We start from the raw sequence: 24200 nt of genomic DNA, 5'->3' as shown, positions 1-24200 counted from the left end.
CGCAGTAATATAATGTTTAAACATACAGTAGATGCTACTTTTTATTATTATGCATTTAGAGCTCATAGATTACATTTTAATGGGATGGAAAAAATACATTTTAAATATATTTACATACTGATTGCTTTATGTGATGAAAAACTTCAAAAGCCTCCTCATCCACCAATGTCACATTTTCTATTCATTAATCAATCCAGTCCCAATCTGGCACTCGGTTCTTCTCACCTTCAGTGCAACAGTTGTATCATGAGTAAAGAGTGACATGCTTGTCTTTAACTTCTCAAAGTAGGCCAGCCCTGCTAGAGCTAATAGCTTTTGCTTAAGAGGTCATAGGAGCTAAAAATGCAATTATGTTCCCTGCATTCTTTCTTGGTGACAGAAGCTAAATGGCAATTTCTGTAGCCACCAGACAATTTCTGGCCTACATATCCGCTTCCTTCTTTATCTGTAACCTGCCATTTATGGAAACACACTCTACGTGTCAGTGTCATTTGGTTCTGGAAAAGGACAAGCCAAATATAGGTATAGCTAAATGGTAAAGTATTGGGCTGAGATGCTTGTTTTTGCTCTGTGGAATATGCACTCTATTCAAGTTATTTTCCGATAATCCAACACAGAAATTGGATACATATTTCTAACAGGAACATAATAATATTTAATATTAAATAATCTAATCAAAGGGCGATATTATTTCTGTTCTAATATTATTTTTAAGTGTCATTTTTTATGCTAGTAATTATTTTAAATGTAAGGGGTAAACCTTAAATCATAGAAATATATTACACACACACACACACACACACACACACATATATATATATATATATATATATATATATACAATTTAATTGAATTTCAGTATATAATTAGTCAATGAAGAATTAATGGAGCATGTGCTGCTTTGCTATGTTGCTAGGATGCAGCTTGGGCATGAGTGACTTGTTTGCCATGGAAATTACAATGCTGATGACAAATTTGTGCAAGGTGTTGAGCAATAATCTTGTTTTAAGACCTGAGAATTTCCAAACACGGAAAAACTAAGCATGGATTTACTGTGGAATTATGAGTGGCAGAAGAAATTGCAGAGAGACAGAATCACTTTTTTCTCCCACATTTCCCAACAGCTGTGACACCCTTGCTTAAGGAGGATACATTTCTTTCTCTTACAGGGACTATGCTAATTCTTCCACTCACTCCAAATTATGTTTTTTTCCTTTCAGATAATCCCTCTATTTCTCAGCCATATCCCTCATTAGTCTTTCTGCTCACTCTCTACATGCCTCTCTCTCATCAAATTTCCTGGCTTCAACTCAGGAAACGTCTAAGGTTACGAGCCTGTCCTCCAACAAAAAACGACCATATAGGTCGTTTGTGCAAGCACCTTATTACGACCTATATTTATGTTTTAAAGTTAAGCGCCCTCTAGTCGGCGTAAAAATAATGACAGTATCGCGTTGCGTCTGTCGTCATGAAATGACGTATAACGTCATTACCAATCAAAACACACGTTTATTTAAATGCAATGTGTGGGCTTTTTACACCGATCTCACAGTATTTCCTACATATTTTACTAGGTGGCTTATTCGTTCGAATGACCACACCTAACCCCACCCCTAAACCTAACCCTCACAGAAATCATGCTAAATTATGATTTATTGAGCATATACATTTTCGTCCACATCCGTTCCCTGGGATCGAACCCATGATAGCATGATTACCTATCAATGTATAGCGCAATAATCTACCAACTGAGCTACACGAAACGCAAATCAGAGTGCAAATAAAAGAGTACAAAACATTAATATGAAAACGACCTTTTGTCAATAGGGGCGCACTTGTAGTATACGCTCTGATGGGTCGTATTTCAGGGATTTGTATACATTTTCGTCCACATCCGTTCCCTGGGATCGAACCCATGATAGCATGATTACCTATCAATGTATAGCGCAATAATCTACCAACTGAGCTACACGAAACGCAAATCAGAGTGCAAATAAAAGAGTACAAAACATTAATATGAAAACGACCTTTTGTCAATAGGGGCGCACTTGTAGTATACGCTCTGATGGGTCGTATTTCAGGGATTTGGACAAACGACCTATACGGGCGTATTGGTTGGAGGACAGGTTGAAGGTTACGTATGTAACCCTGGTTCCTCGAAGGAACGAGACGCTGGGTCGAGAACGTTTGGGGAACGCGTCCAGCGTGACGTCTCTGACTAATGTGTATAATCAGTCCAAAGGAAGGGCGAGACGTCATAGGCGGGTGACGTCAGAGACCAGGAAGCATAAAAGCATGAGCGGCGAAGCCGGTAATCAGCTTCAAAGGATGAAGCAAGCGCCGGCCAGAGATGCCGGAAGTGTGGCACTACGATGCAGCGTCTTGTTCCTTCGAGGAACCAGGGTTATATACGTAACCTTAGACGTTCCTCTTCAGGAACTCGAGCTGCGTCGAGAACGTTTGGGGAATGAGAATGCCCACGCCGCCAGACTTTCAAATCTCTGCCTAGTGTGGAAGAGCACAGCTAAAGCAAGAGAACGAGCCTGACAGAACTCGGGGACAACCCGTCCAATGGCCAAACTTAAGAAGGAGTGAGTCTTGACCCCCAGGAGAGGGGAGATCAGAGGACTCGAGGCTTAGGATAACATCCTGATCACCGCTTAGCATAAGCTTCTTCTGGCCGGAGGCCTAAGCCTCAGCGCACCATGGAGGAAACATGTAACCAGAGGGTTTACAGAGACCGGAAGCTAAGAGTTGTGCCTCCTCAGAGACAGCACCTACAGCCTCTAAGCTCCATGCGGGGGCGCACCCTCCGCCTGCGAGAGGAGATCTCTCCTGACGGGAATCATGGAGAGTGCCGTCAAAAAGAGAAATCAGGCCCAGGAACCATACCCAGCCCGTCCAGAACGGGGCTACTAACAGCAGCCGGACTCCGTCCCGGCGCACTCTCCCCAGAACTCCCGAGAGCAGAGCAATCGGGGGAAAAATGTACAGATGAAGCCTCGGCCATGTCTGTACCATGTCGTCCAGCCCCAGTGGAGCTGGATGAGTCAGAGGAAGCCAGAGGGGACAGTGCGATGTCTCTCGAGTCGCAAACAGATCCACCCGAGTCTGGCCAACATCTCTAACTCTGCTTCATCACCTCAGTGTGAAGCCGCCATTCCCCGGGCCTCGGCCCCTGCCTCAACAGGATGTCTGCTCCCATATTAAGATGCCCAGGAATGTGAACTGCTCTGAGCGAGAGGAATTCGTCCTGGGCCCACACAAGGATCTGGTACGCTAGTTGTATAAATGGCGTGAGTGCAGACCTCCTTGGTGGTTGATGTAAGAGACCACCGCTATTGCTGTCGGTGCGCACCAACATATGGTGACCTCTTAGTTCTGGGAGAAAATAACGAAGTGCACGAAGCACGGCCAGCATCTCCAGGCAGTTGAAGTGCCATGTCAGATGGCGACCACTCCACAGACCACGGGCAGGGTGGCCACTCATGACCGCACCCCAGCCGGTGAGGGACGCGTCTGTCACTAGCATCATGCGGCGACAAGGAGCTCCCAGCACCGGGCCCTGGGACAAGAACCAAGGCTTCCTCCACATATCCAAGGCACGTAGGGAGCGCCGCGTGACCTTTAGCATGCGAAGTGGGTTTCCCCTCAGGGAGAACCCCTTGGTCTTGAGCCACCTCTGTAGGGGTCTCATGTACAGCAGGCCAATAGTATTCACGTTGGACGCAGCTGCCATCAGACCCAGCAATCTCCGTGACTGCTTGACAGTGAGTGACCGGCCTTCTCTCACTCTCGCGACTGCAGTGAGGATCGACTCGATCTGAGCAGGTGACATACGTGCCTGCATTGTGGTCGAATCCTACACCATGCCCAGATAAGTGGTTCTCTGAACTGGAGAAAGCACACTTTTCTTGGCGTTAAGTCTTAACCCCAGCTCTTTCATGTGAGCGAGAACGACACCTCGGTGCCGAACCGTCATCTGCTCAGATCGAGCTGATATCAACCAATCGTCAATGTGGTTGAGTCGTGAAAGTGTGGGGTGAGAGTGCAAGGCCAGTGGAAGATCCGTATTGGTAGGCTTTTGCCCCCAAAAGCAAACCTCAGGAACTTCCGATGAAGAAGGATGGAGATAAGTGCATCTTTTGATAGATCGTGATACACCAGTCCTCGGACTTGGCCTGTGCAGGCGTGCTAAACTTCAGTCACCTGACTGAGAGGTTCAAAAGCACAGATCTAGAAAAGGACACAACACCTCATCCTTCCTCGGAACAGTGAAGTACCGGCTGTAGGACCCGGACTCTGCAACCCAAGAAGGGACCACCTCGATGGTCTCCGTCCTCAGAGAGAGTCTACTTCTGTTCCATTACCAGAGCCTGCTTGGGGCCCACCAGAACTGGATTCTGTGGCCTCTCACTACAGTGTGCAGGACCCACTGAGACACATTTGGCAGTAGTTTTCACGCTGCAAATTAGTCTACTAAGGGAATCAGCCTCTCAAGACTGATCTCTGGTTGCATCAGAGCAATTAGCTCTGTGCTCTGAAGCGGCGCACTGGCAGGAGACGGCCGAACTAGCTGCTCTGGAAACCTACCAGGATGTCGCGAGCCTCTTAGCACCGCTACGTTTCCGGACGGTAACTGAGAGAAGCACTCGCTGGAGACCGCTGCGCCCTGGAACACCGGCAGGGTTGGCAGATCGATCTCCTGTGGGCACTGAGGAGAGACGGGCACCGTGTAATGCGGTGTACACCGCTCTTCCACAGAGGGAGCTGGCCCTCAAAACGTCCTAGGTCTAGGCGTCAGGACGTTATGATGAAGGCTATCCAGCGAAAACAACGGCTTTCCACTAGAAGCCTTCGGCCTGGGAGCGCCATTTTGACTCTAGCGTCTGCGGAGTACAAAAGTGACACCCCCGGCACGTGGGGCCGGAACACGGTTGGGACTGCTCCGCCCAGCAGCCCCTGACCGCCTCAACCTCCTCAGAGGAAGAGCGGTACACACGTGTTCTCACACAAGAAATCACATCCCTAGAGCCCCTGCACATCTAACTTCACATAGTCTTCACTATTTATCTTCACATAGATGAATATGTCATTTTATTCCTTAGAATTAAATGTAGTCAGCAACCAGACTAGTCAACACAGTCTGGTGTAGAAAAAACTCACATAAAAATAAAACAATGTAATACACGCGTTGCCTCGGCAGCGCTCATGTCTTTTTTTATTTATATATATATATATATATATATATATATATATATATATATATATATATATATATATATATATATATATATTTTTTTTTTTTTTTTATGCTACTCAGTCACACAAACAACATCAATCTCCTCAGAGAAAGATGGATGCTGCAGCGAGCTGTCTCAGAGGGCGAAGAAACCGCTGCGCTGGTTTCCAAGCCTCGAGAACGAGCTCTAGATCTAGTGAACACGGGTGGAGATAGGACGAGCCGTCTCCAACCCATTCGCCAGATCATGTGCGATTCCCGCTATCGCGGTCGCCGCCGTGCCTCAGCACCAGCAAAACCGCGACCGCAAGATCGCATGCACGGACACACTCCTCGGAGGGTGCCCGGCGAGAGCGGAGCGCTTAACAGCGAGAAAAGCACAATCAGCCCCCTGAGAGCTGACTGCGCGAGCTCCACTCTTCATTAATGCTGCTTATGTTAATATTAATATGCTTGTGTGACTTGTGCTTGTGCAACTGGCGAGCTCATCGACGCCTTTCCACATCAATCTCCTCAGAGAAAGACAGGCAGCGTGTCGCGCCCTCTCATCGGGGAGAAAGTACCGCAAACACGGGCTTCCGACCACCGAGAGCGGGCGCCGGATCTGGTGGCTAAGAAAGAAGATAGGGACTTGCCCGTCTTACATTCCTTCCAGCAGATCCGAAAGCGAATCCCGCGAGCACAACCACCGTTCCGCCTCGGCTCGCATCGTAGCCGTCAACTCCCTCGAGAGCTGACACTGCGCGCTTCACTCTCAAGCAGACAACACACGCTGCGTGTGTCCCCACCTTTTTTTTTTTTTTTTGGCAGGGCAAACGCACAGCCTGAACGCTGCCTGCTCTCGCCCAAAACTTCTCTTGATTGAAGCTTTGACAATGGAGTTTATCAGTGGACAAATGACACTAAATAAGACTCACAAACAGATAGCAACTGACACACACACACACACACACACACACACACACACAGAGCGCTTGCTGAAGACACAAGGCTGATTACCCGCCTATGACGTCTCGCCCTTCCTTTGGACTGATTATACACATTATTCAGAGACGTCACGCTGGACCCGTTCCCCAAACGTTATCGACGCAGCTCGAGTTCCTGAAGAGGAACTTTGTTTATCCTCTTGTTTCAAGTCTCTTTCCAGCTTCTCCTCTCATTTCAGAACAAGTTATTACTTTGTGTTCCCCACAAGCATTACATTTCACAGTACAGTAAACACTAACATCTCCCCCTACTCCACACATCAATCTACACCTGAACTACACATCTCCAGTGCATTAAATGTATGTTACTTATATGCATACACTATCATTAAAGTGGCCCCTCACAAGAAGTACACAGAATCGCTTTTCAGGTCGAGTATGTGAATTTCTGGGTGGCCTCATTGCAGACTGATTGAAAGGGGATGAAAGAGGTGGAGAGAGACACTGTGATGGCAGCCAAGACTTCGCTAGCTAGAGGCTAATCATGTATCATTCAGAGGAATCTGTTAGGAGTCACTTGACCATACATCGTCCCTTAGCAGTGAGTGAGAAACAGCAATACAGTGCCTGAACTCTGAAATATCAGAAAACAAGCCCTTAGTACATTCTGACTAGTTGTTAAGATATCAGACAAAACTGATATTTTCTGACAGGATCTGGTGTCCGGGGCTGGGTCCAAAATTTCTGAGACATGATCTAACAGTCACAGAGCTTATTTCAGCAATAATCCCAAAAGCCAATGGAAAAATCCTTTTTGGTTTTTGGGCAAGTTAATTTGTGTGATGTTAACTTATTGGTTGGCCAACAAAAATACTTCAATACCTGCAGCACTCTATAGCAAACTGGCCATATTGGGCAAAGAGAAGTACAATGTTTCAAAGCACCACCAGCACAGCAAGGTCGAATGGCTTTGTGGTGCTGCCAAACATCTGTTGCCATTTGGTTTGTAATGCTTAATCAAAGCAGAGCTTTAGGCCTACACTTAAAGGAATCCTATCCTTTTATGCGAGAAACTGTGCCAGCTCTGTAATCAGGTGCCATTTAATCACATGACTTAAGTACTGAATGCAAAAAGCGGAATCCTTTCATTATGGCAGCTCATACCTGGTGATCTCCTCCTTTAGAGCAGCAGGATCTGGTGGGTAGAACTTTACCCGCAGACACATGATGAATGGAGGTTGTGCTGTGTGGAGAAAATTAACATGGTTGAGAACCACTGTCTCAAACAGTAATTTAAAGGGATAGTTCACACAAAAATCTAAAATATGTTAAACTATGTTCTGAAGATGAATGGAGGTCATCTGGGTTTGGAACGACATGAGGGTAAGTCTGACATAATTTAATCTGATTTAGTACTTGCTGCCTTAATATAATTCATAATACACATTGTGTAGTGTAATGACTTAATCTAAACCCCTTTAAAACAAATTTACTTGAGAAGCAAGATTGCATTACATATTATGCTATTTTGCAAAATGCGAATATGCAATATACCTATTTTCAGAGAATATATCCAGAATTAAGTTCATATTTCTTATCCAACTGACCTTTTTATTCATGGTTTTTAAAAGCAAATCTAATTCAATTTTGAGATGTTTATCATTAAAATGGCTTTTTACACTGTACACTGTAAAAATGCTATCTATGGTAACAATATTGGACGTAATATTTTTCTGTAGTTTTTACAGGGTGTCATATGATGCTTTTTTAAAGATCATTATTTTGTGTATTTGCTGTAACAGAATATGTTGACATGCTTTAATGTTTAAAAAACACATTATTTTTCAAATATTGTACATTATTGTAGGTCCTCTATGCCCCGCCTCACTCGGGTTGTTTTCTACAAAGTCCCTCCTTCCGACAAGCAGAGCCTGCTCTGATTGGCCAGCTGACCCAGTGCATTGTGATTGGTCGAACACCCCAAGCACACGTCGGAAATGTAACACACCTTTCCATAATCGCAAGCTTCATCTATCAAAATAAATGTAAAGACAGTTAATAATGTCCTTAGTTTTCTCATCAGTTCGAGCCTGAAAGGGGAACAGAGTGGAGTGACAGACACAGTGATGAAGCTCGTATGTGTTTGCAGTACAGAAGCCATGGACAGTTAAGACAGCTGACTCCACTGTGTGACCCTGTCTCTCTCTCTCTGTCTATCACACACACACACGCATGCACACACACACGGCATGCGCAAAACTCTGCATTTGAACATGCAATAGCAAATACTTAAACTAATAACAAAACATAGTTAAAGCAGCTGATTCAGAAGTGCCAGATTGACATAGCAAAGTCAGAATGACCTCCTCTCCTAGGTTCACGAAATTGGGCAGCACTACGCAAATATTTCCACATAGTGACGTAGAGATGTGGGGTGTGTTAGAACGAGCTGTTTTAGGGGGCCATGGCAGAGTCTTAACTTTGATAAAGAATATCTCTTTGGACTGAGACTTTACTCTTTGCAACTTTACAGACCTTCTTCATGCACCAAAAGTTTGTAACACTCCAAAGAGAAAGGAAAAACTGAAATTGCATCATATGACCCCTTTAAGGCTTTTTTTCTTTAATGAAATCTACCTGAATTAATCATTTAACATCTCCTAAATTATTTAATTGCACAATGAATTTAATATTATTAGTAAAATGTGCTTATTTATTTTTAGCTGATTCTCAAATGTCTGTGATTTCGATGAAAAGACTGTTTGTATTTGACTGAGTTATTTTTAATTAAAAGACCATATAGACTATAAACTGAATGGCTAGACAGGTCAAGGAGGAAAATACATGTTACTGCAATAGCATTAGCAAAACTACTGCTAACTGAACAAATCATCATGCCTCACAGTGTTGGTACATGTTGTTATCCACAACCTAATCAAAAGCTCTATTCTTCTGCACAATGGTATCAACACAAACTTCAACATAATAGAAACTATTCTAAATGTCAAACATAACTGAACGATAAACATTAAAACATTAACTAATGTTTCCCTTCACTCAAAAACTCATAAAATAGCACTTAAAGGGTTAGTTCACCCAGATAGCAAATTTATGTAATTAATAACTTACCCTCATGTTGTTTCAAACCCGTAAGACCTCCGTTTATCTTTGGAACACAGTTTAAGATATTTTAGATTTAGTCCGAGAGCTCTCAGTCCCTCCATTGAAGCTGTGTGTACGGTATACTGTCCATGTCCAGAAAGGTAAGAAAAACATCATCAAAGTAGTCCATGTGACATCAGAGGGTCAGTTAGAATTTTTTGAAGCATCGAAAATACATTTTGGTCCTTTTTTTCATTTTGGAACTTTATTCAGCATTGTCTTCTCTTCCATGTCTGTTGTGAGAGAGAGTTCAAATCAAAGCAGTCTGGATATCCGGTTCGCGAACGAATCATTCAGTTCACCAAATCGAACTGAATCGTTTTAAACGGTTCGCATCTCTAATACGCATTAATCCACAAATGACTTAAGCTGTTAACTTTTTTAATGTGGCTGACACTCCCTCTGAGTTCAAACAAACCAATATCCCGGAGTAAACAAACAGTACACTGACTGAACTGCTGTGAAGAGAGAACTGAGGATGAACACCGAGCCGAGCCAGATAACGAACAAAACATTGACTCATTCACGAGTCAAGAACCGTTTCTGTCAGACGCGTCCGATTCGTGAACTGAGGAGCTGATGATACTGCGCATGTGTGATTCAGCGTGAAGCAGACCGACACACAGAGCGTCTGAACTGAACTGATTCTTTTGGTGATTGATTCTGAACTGATGCTGTGCTAGTGTTATGAGCGCAGGTAAACTGAAGGCTTGAATCAAGGGCAATCATCGCAAATGACGCCATTATATGTCGAGCGCAAAAGAACCGGTGAACCGTTTTCTTCAACCGGTTTATTGAATCGAACTGTCCGAAAGAACTACTGGTGATCCGAAAACCGATGCAACCGGTTCTTCACTCGTGAACGAGTCAGTCTATTGTTCGCTATCTGGCTCGACTCGGTGTTCATCTTCAGTTCTCTCTTCACAGCAGTTCAGTCAGTGTACTGTTTGAGTGCATGCATTACTCCGGGATATTGGTTTGTTTGAACTCAGAGAGAGTGTCAGCCACATTAAAAAAAAGTTAACAGCTTAAGTCATTTGTGGATTAATGCGTATTTGAGATGCGAACCGTTTAAAACGATTCAGTTCGATTTGGTGAACTGAATGATTCGTTCGCGAACCGGATATCCAGCTGCTTTGTTTTGAACTCTCTCACACAACAGACACGGAAGAGAAGACAATGCTGAATAAAGTCGTCGTTTTTGCTATTTTTGGACTAAAATGTATTTTCGATGCTTCAAAAAATTCTAACCGATCCTCTGATGTCACATGGACTACTTTGATGATGTTTTTCTTACCTTTCTGGACATGGACAGTATACCGTACACACAGCTTCAATGGAGGGACTGAGAGCTCTTGGACTAAATCTAAAATATCTTAAACTGTGTTCCAAAGATAAACGGAGGTTTTACGGGTTTGAAACAATATCAGGGTAAGTTATTAATTACATAAATTTGCTATCTGGGTGAACTAACCCTTTAATTTCAATATTTACTCTCCACACCCAATCAAAATTAGAGAACAATCTATAAATACTTAATTTTTTTCTGAAATATTGTTGAACTTAATTGCTCAAAATTTGAAGGAATATTAGCTGCGGGTTTAACACTGTTCTACTAACATGTTTGTCAAAATAACCATGGCATTTAAAAAAAAACTTTGTTTTGTGGAGAAAACAGTGATCAAAATTAAAGGGACATTAAACACTGTAGCACACAAGAAGATTACAACTAAAATTTTGGAGGGTTACAGCTGTCAGAAATAAGTAAGAAGTAGGGCTGCACGATATTGGGGAAAAAATGACATTGCGATATTTTATTTTTCTGCGATATATATTGCGATATGAAATCTAATCGAATTTTTTCTTACAAACAAAAATGGCATGAGCACACTTACATTCTCATTTTAAATGATTTAAACATCGACACCATCGTGTCAATTGATTAATATGCGCGAGGGAGAGAGAGCAAGATAGCGCTCGTGTTGTTTGAAGACGGTGAGCGTGCGGCCGGGGCTCGCTCGCTCTCTCTTCCTCTGTCTCTCTCTCTCTCTCTCTCTCTCTCGCGCTCTCTCTCTCTGCCCTGTTAAACTGACAGGACTTAAAAACACATGTAAATGATAAACTTTCACTCTATGATTGTTAAGCTGTGCAATTAATCCGCGAATCACATTCGTCAAGGGCCGGGGAGCAGCTGGCCCGTGCAGTTAATGAATAACTACAACAGCCTACATCGCACATCCTGCGATGTGACTATCGTGGATTCGTACATCGCAATATCGATGCTTAAACGACACATCGTGAAGCCCTAGTAAGAAGTGTAGAGGTCACTGCTTTGAATGACTTCAGCTCATCTGCAGCTGCAGGACATCACTAGCTCCTCACACTGCAATGGTATAATCTTGGACCACTTCTTTTTTTCTTCCACTCTCTTCCACAGTTCAGTAACTGTAGTGGGTTTTTTAGCCCTAACTTTTTCATCTTTGTTTAGATCAGTTCTCTGGGCCAGCCATTTCATTAATTCAATGTTCTTAGCTTTACCCGTTTTGCAGTGTGACGGGGACATTGTCTTGCATGAAAATTGCAGGCTGATTGGGAGATTGTTGGAGGGAAGGAACTGCATGATACTGAAGGAGTTTCTGATATTTGTATTAACTCTGTCATGTAGCTGTATATGAGTCCCAACTCCTGCTGCACAAAACATCCTCCAAACCACGAAACTTCCTCCTCCACCTTTCACTGACTTCTTTACACACTTGGTCTTTCCCCAGATTGGCACAGAATACAATATTTCCCATCAGACCCAAATAAATTAAAAAGTGAACTTTAAACCAGTTCTCCTCTCTCCACACAACATGCTCCTCAGCAAAGGTGAGCTTAGCCTTTACATTCTTTCTGCTGAAGAGAGGCTTGGTCACTGCAGTGTGCGCTTGCAGTCCGACTTCTCTTAAACATGCTAAGATTTTGTTTTTTTTCATTTTTTTTTTGTACTTTTAAGTAGCAAGTACAGTTAACCCTTGTGCATTTTTTAAAATTCACTACCCTTTCGTTATGTTCGGGATGAAAACATCCACTCAATTAAACTGCTGTAAAAATGTGTCAGATTCATATTTTTTCTCAATTTTTTTTTGCATAAATCTGTTAATCAACTTCAGTCCTGATCAAAACTACCAAATGTTTTTAAAAAAACCAAGATTTTAATTCTTTAATTGTCAATTTCATAAATGATGTCACTGATTTGGAGGGAAAAAAACACACAAAATGACTTATTTTCAATATAAAAGTAATTGTGGCTGGATTTTTTTTTCTTTTTATAACAGTCTTGGGCATGTCAAAGATTAGTAGCAACATTGGCTTTGATGCATTTTTAGTTTTTGTGCAGCATTAGATTTAAAAAATGTTCTCCCTAATTTGTTGTTGGTGGCTGTTTTTGCCCAATTGACTTCCATTATAATGACATTTTGATTGCAAAGCCATGACACCATATAATCATGCATTCTTGATTGTTTGTGGTTTTCCCTTATGGGAAGAGGTAAAATTTGTTATTTTTACATTTGATCACTAGGTGGGACCATTAACCCTTTAGTTAGGCCTGTGCAAAAAAGGCTTAGTTTCTGGCTTGTATATGGAGTTATGTGGAGTATAACAGCAAATTATAGTGTTTGTGTGTGTGTGAGATTCTTGATTGTTGATGGTTTTCCCTGTTGGGAAGAGGTAACATTTATTATTTTTACAGTTGATCACTAGGTGGGACCATTAACCCTTTAGATAGGCCTGTGCAAAAAAAGCTTAGTTTCTGACTTGTATATCAAGCTATATGGAGTATAACAGCATATTATATTGTGTGTGTATGTGTGTGTGTGTGTGTGAGAAAGAGAGAGAGAGAGTGTGTATGAGAGAGACCTTTGCACACTTACCTTACGTGTATTTACGCACCTGCTGCCTTTTGATGGTGGTGATAAGTATAGACTAAACAAAAGCAAAGTACGTGGATTTAAACACTTGCATGCCATCGTGCTGGTCATTTAATGATGAGAAGAGCAGCAAGCAACACTAGAAAGGGCTTGACTTGTACTGAAGTTTTAGAAATGATTATGCAGCTTGACCCCACCAGTGAGCTGCAGCTTATTTGAAGTTGGTTTTGCATTTTGGTTCATAATACATTATGTTCATAAATTTTATGCAAATTAGATTTTTTACAGGATTTTAAGGTTTTAAACTGGCTTTACCATCAAGAAAAGACGAGCATTTCACATAGACCATATGTACTTTTCACCATCAAAAGGCAGCAAGTGCATAAACACACTTCTTTTTTATTGTTTACTCTATGTATTTCTGAGAGCATTAGGTGCATATTTGGATTTTTTCAGATACATCAAGGTAAGTGCACAAAGGTCTCTCTCACACCCTCTCTTTTCTCTCTCTCTCTCTCTCTCTCTCTCTCTCTCTCTCTCTCTCTCTCACACACACACACACACACACACACACAAACACTATAATTTGCTGTTATACTTCATATAACTCCATATACAAGCCAGAAGCTAAGCCTTTTTTTGCACAGGCTTTGCAATCAAAAATGTCATTATAATGGAAGTCAATGGGGCAAAAACAGCCACCAACAACAAATGAGGGAGAAAAAATTAAAATCTAATGCTGCACAAAAACTAACAATGAATCAAAGCCAATATTGTTACTAATCTTTGACATGCCCAAGACTGTGATAAAAGGTAAAAAAATATCCAGTCCACAATCACTTTTTAAATTGAAAATATGTAATTCTGTGTGTTTTTTTTCCCAAATCAGTGACATTATTTATGAACTTGGTAATTAAAGAGTTAAAATCTTGGAATTTTTTTTTTTAAACCTTTTGTAGTTTTGATAAGAAATGAGGTTGATTAATAGATTTATGCAAAAAAAATTAAAAAAAATATTTATCTGATACATTTTTACAGCAGTTTAATTTAGTGGATGTTTTCATCCACGAACATAACGAAAGGGTAGTGAATTTGCCCAGAGTGTACCGTTGAGTTTTTGAAAATTCCAATTTCCCAAAATATGGGTCACCAAAAATCATTCCATTAGCTCAAACACAGAGAAAGTTGTGGCCAAAATAAGACTCAACTTTACCCCCTAGTGGACGAAAACGTCCCCAACAACGCATAAGGGTTAAATGTATAAACGTTTATATATTTTTTTACCATTTTTTTTTTTCTCTATACATTCTACATATCTGACAGCCAGTCTTATCTTATGCAATTTAGCTTCTCAGGTTCAAGGATGAAAAATATAATTTGTAAATGTTTAGTACCAATGAATCCGATTAGCAAGCTTCATTACGGTCACCATAGTGCTGTTGTTTGTAATTTCTCCATTCTGACAGCTTGCACACTATAAATCAGATCTGACTGATGATACTTACATTTCATCTGCTTAGAAATTGACTTGGTAAACTCCAGCCAGTGCTAAAACAACAGAGGAGAGAGTTTTAATTCCACACTCACTCACTCTCTCTCTCTCTCTCTCTCACACACACACACATATTGACAGAGCAAATGTACACACATATTACATCTATATTTCATCTAACACATAATTACACAGGAGCAGGTGGTCAGTGTGGGTAGATGTACAGAGATTTTATATCAGTATCAGTGTGAGATGGGGGCAGGGTAGATATGTTAATCATTTCATCTCATTTCTTTCTTCTCCCGTGCGAAACATTAGCACAACTTTAATGTAGTGCTGAGATTCTATCACTGCTATTGTATGCAGCTTCAATGGGGGAAATGTTTATTTGATCCCCTGCTGATTTTGTAAATTTACCCACTTACAAAAAAATGAAGGTCTGTAATTTTTATGGTAGGTTTATTTTAAAATAAGTAGTTGATCCCCAATCAAAACATGACTTAGTACTTGGTGCAAACACACAATATGGGAATCTTTGAAAATTGTGACGTTATGTACGTGCGTAGTACCTGTTAGCTATGTAGACATGCGTAGTGTGTGTCGATTTTAAAGGCAAGTGCGAACAAACATACACAACAATGACAGAGTATATGGTACTGTTTTTGCTGCTCAAGTTTGCAAATGCTTCTTCAGCTAAGTGTGGATTACTTCACCAATATTACAACCAACAGCGGAGACGCATCATGTACATCATATAATCTTCTTTTGACACGGTTAACCACCAGATCCTCCTGTCAACCCTACTGGCAAAGGGCATCTCAGGATCCGCACTCCAGTGGTTTGAGTCTTACCTATCAGATAGGTCCTTCAAAGTATCTTGGAGAGGTGAGGTGTCCAAGTCACAACATCTAACTACTGGGGTGCCTCAGGACTCAGTTCTTGGACCACTTCTGTTCTCTGTCTACATGGCATCATTAAGTTCTGTCATTCAGAAACATGGCTTTTCATACCACTGCTATGCTGATGACACTCAGTTCTACCTCTCATTCCATCCTGATGATCCAACGGTAGCTGTTAGCATCTCAGCTTGTCTAACAGACATTTCTTGCTGGATGAAGGACAATCACCTTCAACTCAACCTTACCAAGACAGAACTGCTTGTTGTTCTATCAAATCCATTGTTTCATCCCAATTTCACCATCAAGTTAGGCACATCAATTATAACTCCTTCAAAAACAGCAAGAAACCTTGGAGTTATGATTGATGATCAGCTTACTTACTCAGACCACATTGCTAAAACTGTCCGATCCTGCAGATTTGCTTTATTCAACATCAAGAAGATCAGGCCGTTTCTTTTGGAACATGCTGCACAACTCCTTGTTCAAGCTCTTGTTCTGTCCAGGCTGGACTATTGCAATGCTCTCTTGGCAGGTCTTCCAGCCATTTCTATCAAACCTTAATTAATTAATTTTAAATTGTATAATTTAATTATTTATCAATTTGCACTGGCTACCAATAGCTGCTCGCATAGAATTCAAGGCATTGATGTTTGCCTACAAAATCACCACTGGTTCTCCACCCCTTTATCTAAATTCATTACTTCAGACTTATGTGAACTTTAGAAGCTTGCGTTCTGCAAGTGAACGTCGCTTGATTGTGCCATCCCAAAGAAGCACAAAGTCACTTTTACGGACTTTTAAATTAAATGTTCCCTCCTGGTGGAATGACCTGCCCTACTCAATGCAAGCAGCTGAGTCCTTAGCCATCTTCCAGACTCGGCTTAAAACACATCTCTTCCATCTTTATTTGACCCTGTAACTCTAGAACTCTCTATTCTAATTATATTCTTTAAAAAAAAGATTTATTATACAATTAACAAAAGCAACAAAAAAAAGACCTCTAACACTAGCTTGCTCTATGCTTTTTCTATTCTATCTGTTTTCTTTTTATTTATTATATTATTTAAAAGCCCTTGCTACATGTACTGCGTTAAGCAAACTGAGAATTTTTGTAGCACTTGTACATCATTGATCTTTTGTTGTTTTGATTGCTTCCATTGTCCTCATTTGTAAGTCGCTTTGGATAAAAGTTTCTGCTAAATGACTAAATGTAAATGTATGTAAATAATCATCCTTTCCCTACAGGTACTGTTTACTAACAAGGTGACAGCGCCAACTATGGAAATAGTTTTGAAAACATTGTCGTGTATACGTGAAACATTTAAAAAAAAAAAGATTTTTTTTATAGAATTGAGGTCTGGAGACTGGTTAGCGCCACTCCTTTGTTGCCTTGGCCGTATGTTTCGGGTCATTGCCATGCTGGAAGACCCATCTATATCTTCAGTGTTCTGACTGAGGGACGGAGGTTCTCATCCAAGATTTTACAGTACATGGCCCCGTCCATTTGCCCCTCAATGTGGTGAAGTCATCCTGTACCCTTAGCAGAAAAACAGCCCCAAAGCATAATGTTTCCACCTCCGTGCATGTTGTTCTTGGGGTCATAGTCAGCATTTCTCTCCCTCCAAACACGGCGGGTCGAGTTAATGCCAAAGAGCTCAATTTTGGTCTCATCTGACCACAGCACTTTCTCCCAAGCCTTCTCTGAATCATTTAGATGTTCTTTTGCAAACTGTAAACGGGCCTTTACATGTGCCTTCTTGAGCAGGGGAACCGGCTATTCTCACCAAGCTTCTTACTGATGGTCTTGTAGCCCATTCAAGTCTTGTGCAGATCTACAATCTTGTCTCTGACATCCTTTGACAGCTCTTTGCTTTTGCCCGTGGTGGTGGGAGAGGTTGGAATGGAAGATACAGATTGTGTTGACAGGTGTCTTATACAACTAACGAGCTGACAAGGAGTAACTTCTTAAAGCGACAGGACTAATCTGTGTTCCACATGGGCACATAACCAATGTGGGAGCCAGCATTCTTGTTGGTTGGTAGGGGATCAAATGCTTATTTCACTCACTGAAATGCAAAATCAATTTCTAACCTTTATATAATATGTTTTTTCTGGATTTTTTGGTTGATATTCTGTCTCTTTCTGTTCAAATATACCTACCATAAAAAGTACAGACCCTTCATTACTTTGTAAGTGGGCAAACTTACAAAATAAGGATACAAATAAATATTTTTAAATCTGAGCAATTGGATTTGAGAAAAGTATATTTGGGTCATAGTGCCAGTAGGTTAATGTCCAGAAATAACATCAGACTGGATTTGATTTCAAATTATAGTGATCTGGAAAGCTTTTTTGGCAAAATTTCCCCAACAAATTACTGTATTCTGGACTGTCAGCTAATATGCTATATTATACTAAAGGGAACTGTGGGCACTCAATGCTAAGGTTGTCCCAGTGTGTCGCCTACAGCAGACTAGCATCAGTTAGATGCCCCCATAATTATTTATGTCACTCAATGCGAGAATCTCCCAAAGGGGGTCAGTCAAAAAGACTGGAAGAAAATCTAGAGTATGTGTACATAAAGTTTGTGCGCTCTCAGTGAACACAGATCAGCACAGGTCTCTAATTCTAGTGATAGACTGTACTTACAGGAGCTATACAGAATGCAAACCTAGAATCTTTAGATTTGTATATAATTCAATATTTTTTAAATAAAATTGTTAAATATATATTTCATATTTACAAACATTTAATAATTTGTTAATATAAAATGCATTTTTAACATTTGAAATAGTGTTGTTATTGTTAACTGAAGCTATAAAAAAGCATTTCCCTTAATTGAAAAATTGCTGAAACAAAATATTAGATGATACAAATACTGATTAAATAAACATATTTTAGATGAAAAACATAAACTTAAATCAAAAAAGTAGAAATTAGAAATGTTTCCTTTGGCAACTAACTGATACAACAATAATTTGAAGTACTAAAATTGCTACAACTAAAACTAAAATAAAAATATTAGGCTAAACAGAAATTCCAAGTATTTAAAGGGGTGATGCAATTTAAATTTTCCCTTAAATATGATGCAATTGGAGTGTTACAAGCTCTTGGTGCATAAAGAAGATCTGCAAAGTTGCAAAGACTAAAGTCTCAAAACCAAAGAGATATTCTTTATCAAAGTTAAGACTCGGCCCCCTAAAACAGCTCGTTCTAACACTATGTGGAAATATTTGCGTAATTCCGCCCAAATGTTCACTCAAAGAAAGAAGACGTGGTTTTAGTAACCGCAGTTAGTGTTGAAGCAGTCATGTCAGGGAGATGCTGTGTGTATCTAGGTGAAAGCAAAAGCACTTTATTTGGCCTTCAGAAAGTAGATGCATTTAGGCAATTTTTCAGATTATTTACAACAGAACAGCAACGCATTTTATGGACGACTGTTTCGTGAACGTAGGAGAGGAGGTCATTCTGACAATCTGGTGCTTCTGAATTAGCTACTGTAAGTATGTTTTGTTTTCAGTTTAAGTATTTGCTATTGAATAGTCCAATGCAGAGTTTTGCGCGTCACACGTGTGTGTGTGTGTGTGTGTGTGTGTGTGTGTGTGTGTGTGTGTGTGTGTGTGTGTGTGTGTGTGTGTGTGTGTGTGTGTGAGAAAGACCATGGCTTGTCCATGGCTTGTGTACTGCAAACACATAAGAGCTTAATCACTGTGTCTGTCTTGCCACTCTGTTCCCCTTTCAGGCTTGAACTGATGGTAAAACTAAGGACATTATTAACTGTCTTTACATTTATTTTGAAAGATGAAGCTCGCGATTATGGAAAGGGGTGTTACTTTCCAACGAGTGATTGCGGTGTTCGGCCAATCACAATGCACTGGGTCAGCTGGTCAATCAGAGCAGGCTCTGCTTGTCGGAAGGAGGGACTTTGTAGAAAATGACGCATTTGAGAGAGGCGAGGCATAGAGGACCCACAATAATGTACAGTATTTGAAAAATAATGTTTTTTGAACATGATATAAAACGAGTTGAAGATGGAGTACTACAATAACTAATACTAAAATAAAAACAATTGAAAACTAAATAGAAATATATAAAAAAAATTAAAAATGATTAAAGTGAAAAACAACATTTTAAATAAAAACAAAAAAAGTAAAAATAAGACTGAAATGTTACGCCGCTTACCAGGTTGTGTACTGTTCTGGAACAATGTTGTAAATAAACCTTAACCACTGATTTCTAGTTGTGTCATCTTTTGGAAGGCCAAACGAATTAGTAGTTTCGCTTTCACAATGAAACAAACTGTGTCTCCATGACATGGCGGCGGAGGCAATAATTCTACAGCGAAAATAAAAGTTACGCTGTCTTTCTTTGCGTATACATTTAGACGCTGTTATGCAAATCTTCCCACACACTGGCGTAGACATGTAGGGGCATGTCTGAACGAGGCATTTTAGGGGGGCATAGCTGAGCATTCACTTTTATAAAGAATATCTCTTTGGGTTTGATACTTTAATCTTTGCGACTTTACGGGTTTTAATGGCTTTTAACACTCCAAAGACAACAGAAAACATGAAACACATGTTCAACAAATTCTCACAAAAATACAACCACTGTCTATATTAATACAATATTTTGTGATTACAGAAACCACAAAGAACAATCCTAGTACCTATAACAGCACTTCTAAACCTAATTAGATTTAGTTGATATTCACATTTTGGAAGCAAAGTGCCAATTCTGCATGTTGACACATACTGATATTTATTGCATGAAACATGGACGGCATTTTCTCACATTATAGGGCCACTGGAACACTAGACCATTCTTCACACAAAGCTCATATGTCTTCAGAAAACCAAGTTCATATAGACTGGACATGGAGAACATGCTCCACACAATGTAATAATTAAATAATTTTTATATTTGTGTGAACTGGTCCTTAAAGCACCTGAGCCACATAATGGTCTGAGGGCCTTCACACATTTTATTTACGGTTTTCAAACTTGTCCTTCTAAGGTTCATTCCACCAATCATCAGCTCTGTCTCTTTCAGTGACACTGCCTGATTACACCAGAATGACCCTCAAAGTCAGGATCAATACAAACACAGCCCAACCATAATGCACATTAATTCATCACTTATTAGGCATATCAACCAATATGATCTAAGAAATGGAAGCCACTTCAAGGATCCTGACAAATGCAGCTTTCTCATAATAAAGAATTTGTGGATATGTATTCTAAGATGATTGGTGCTCTGCATTACAGTTGACCTTGGACTGTTTGATACAAGCCACATGGTGGGACACTCACCCGTTGCTTATCTGGATCGACATATCTAATGCCAAAATAGTCTTTCTCCAGTAGGTTTAGATGGTGGCAAATGAGGTCGAACAAATACTGGCCTTTGGCATCCCTCTGAAAGACAAAGAGAATAACAAATGATCAATAGAGAAGATGTTTATCATTTGTTTTCAAATAAAAAGGTGGAAGAACTGACAGCCAAATAAATCTAAAATGTAGTGAATGGAGGAAAGCAGGGATTTTAATTACTATTACTCTGTACAATCCAAAAATAATGCAGAGAGATTTGCAATTTCCATTTCTCTTCCATGACCTTTTGTACTCATATCATACAGAATTTGTTTAAATAATTCCAGAGACTGTAGGTCTGAATTTCTTGTATGCCAGGTAACAAACAGATGTAAGTGTTTATTAGTGTACAGATGTCAATAAAAACCACAACAAAAAGACTGATTTTATCACAGTGATGTGCAGCATGTTTTACTCCACAAATGCAACATCTAACTGATTAAATATTTTAAAGCAGAGCAAAACTAGAAACATTTCTATTCATTATAGAAATGTTCATGAATTTTTAAATGTATCACTCATTTCCTAGACTTTTCCAAGCCTGGAAATAACACATGACAGAAACCCTATATCACAAATATCACAGCTTTATGCTGTAGCAGTATTATGATTATTATTTTTTTCTGGAATTGTATGCGATCAAAGTTTGAATTGCAAACCAAGACAATTCACCCTCAGTATAGCATTTTTCAGAACATCTTTCCCAAAATAACTAAGACACAAGGCCACAAGATTGTACATTTTTCCCTCACAGCCTCGTTTTCATCAGCATAGAATTCAATATGGCGTCTAACCTGGTCTACAGAAAGAACAGAGGTGAATGGTCTCTGTGCAACTTCTCCAGCAAACAGGATATGTGTTGTACCTCTCAATCACAAAACCTCTGGTAAGCCTTTAATGATGCTCGCATAATAAGGTCAGCCAGCAGACAAGCAAAACACATTCAGTCAAATTGAGTCTTTCAGGCCCTTGTGTGGAGTATGAAAAAGGAAAAAAAATACAAAGGTCAAGCACAAAATACAGCATATTCATCAGCGCAAACAGCTTTGAAAACCATTTCTTATTCATAAATGCTGTTATAGAGGAGCAGTTTCTGACATAATAAAGCATCTGAACTTACTAATGTTGTTTCTGTGTAGTTCAACGAAAAATGGCAAGGGGAATTGCAGAAGAGACTCACAGTAGTTTGTTTACTCTTGGAAATAATTTCTAGTGTTGTAACAGACATGGGGAGAGTCGTCCATTAATACTTAAAGGGATAGTTCACCCAAAAATGAAAATGTTATGTTCCTCTTCAGGAACTCAAGCTGCGTCGAAAATGCTATGGGGAACACGCCTAGCGTGAGCAACTTTGAATATCATGTGTAATCTGTCTCTGCATGTATTACATCATTTTCAGTTTTGAAAATGAACTTGACTGATTGGTTAGCTGCATTTAATTCTGAGGAATTAAATTCAGTATTTATCTGACTATGAGAAGTTAGATATGAATTGTATCACAATCCAGTCCGTGTTTACTTGTCTGCTCGTTTGGCTCTGGCTATGAGAAGTCAGATATATCACTTTCGATATGAATTGTATCACAAGCCAGACCGTGTTTACTCGTTGGATTACATCAAATTCTGAGGAATATAATGACATTTATCTCACTTTGAGAAGTTACATATACTCGAGGGGCTGCTGGGCGGGAGCAGCCCTCTCAGTGTACCGGCTCCTCGTACAGGAAGGTGCAGAGCCCCGGGGGGACCGGAGGCTGAAGCAACGCTCTGGGCAAGGGTTTCCCAGTCTAAGCCAGATCTGAGGTCTGTACTTCAGGCTAGGAGGTCCTCGACTAAGAAGTCCTGAAACGTGTCGGTCACGACACGTTTGGTGTTTACGAGTGGTGTTTACACACATTACACGGTGCCCGTCTCTCCTCTCCAGAGACAAAGAAGGCCAGTCACTCACTGTCAAACAGTTTCAGAGACTGCAGGGTCTGATGGCAGCTGTGTCCAATGTAATATCTTTTGGCCTGCTGTAGATGAGAACCCTACAGTGGGGGCTCAAGACCAAGGGATTTTCCATGAGGGGGAACCCACTTCGAAACAAGGTCACACGGCGATGCCTTCGTGCCTTAGACATGTGGAAGAGACCTTGGTTCTTGAATCAGGCCCCAGTGCTGGGAGCTCTTTTGTCGCCGTGTATGCTAGCGACAGACGCGTCCCTCGACAGCTGGGATGCGGTCATGAGTGGCCACCCTGCCAGCGGTCTATGGAGCAGTTGCCATCTGACATGGCATATCAGTTGTCTAGAGAAGCTAGTTGTGCATCGAGCATTAAAATATTTCCTCCCAGACCTAAGAGGTCACCATGTGTTGGTGCGCACCGACAACACATCAGTGGTCTCTTATATCAACCACCAGGGAGGTCTGCATTTGTGCCCCTCATACAAGCTGGCACACCAGATCCTTCTGTGGTCCCAGGATAAACTCCTCTCACTCAGGGCAGTATATATTCCTGGGAGGTTGAATGTTGGAGCAGACATACTGTCGAGACAGGGGCCGAGGCCTGGGGAATGGAGGCTTCACCCCGAGGTGGTGAAGCAGATATGGAGAGTTTTTGGACCCCTTTGCGACTCAAAAGACATCGCAATGTCCCCTCTGGTAGTCTGGCAGCATAGGCACCTGTTCCCCATAGCGTTTTCGATGCAGCTCGAGTTCCTGAAGAGGAACGTCTCTAGGTTAACCATGGTTCCTCAAGGGAATGAGACACTGCGTCTCGATGCCATACCCCCGGCACCCCTGCATGTGCTTTTATAGCTTTTATCGCTTACGTCACCCCACCCGTGACATCACGCTCTTCCATTAGACAGATTACACACGATAATCAGAGTCACTCATGCTAAGTGCGTTCCCCCATAGGGTTTTCGATGCAGTGTCTCGTTCCCTCGAGGAACCATGGTTATATGCGTAACCTAGAGATGTTTATCTGCTTACCCCCAGGGCATTCAAGATGTATGCCAGAGCATGTACATGTGTCACATGCCGGATAGACATTGCGGTGTATAAGAGGTAAAAGATTATATATATACTGTTCAGTTTCTTGCACAGACCGATCGTTTTGTGTATTTAAACATCAATGTATCGTCACAAGCCAGAGGTTTAATTTGGTTTTGTTTGTGTATGTTTTTTGACTCTTAGAGCCATGATCCCCATCCA

At 40.9% G+C, this 24200-nt stretch overlaps 1 protein-coding gene across 2 annotated transcripts in view; it reads right to left on the bottom strand.

Annotated features, from left to right (window-relative positions):
* Nucleotides 1–24200, bottom strand: part of LOC132156073 (FERM domain-containing protein 5-like) — a 129498-nt gene that overhangs the window by 23898 nt on the left and 81400 nt on the right. For both annotated transcript variants that reach the window (XM_059564910.1, XM_059564909.1), the window contains exons 2-4: nt 20945–21049; nt 14747–14789; nt 7333–7411 (exon numbers count right to left, since the gene is read on the bottom strand). In XM_059564910.1, coding sequence (XP_059420893.1) covers nt 7333–7411; nt 14747–14789; nt 20945–21049 — 227 coding nt within the window. The remainder of the gene's footprint in view (nt 1–7332; nt 7412–14746; nt 14790–20944; nt 21050–24200) is intronic.

This window comes from Carassius carassius, chromosome 13 (genome assembly GCF_963082965.1).
Source record: "Carassius carassius chromosome 13, fCarCar2.1, whole genome shotgun sequence".
Lineage (NCBI taxonomy): Eukaryota > Metazoa > Chordata > Actinopteri > Cypriniformes > Cyprinidae > Carassius > Carassius carassius.
The sequence above is the reverse complement of the archived record's forward strand: the minus strand, read 5'-3'. Positions and strand labels throughout refer to the sequence as shown.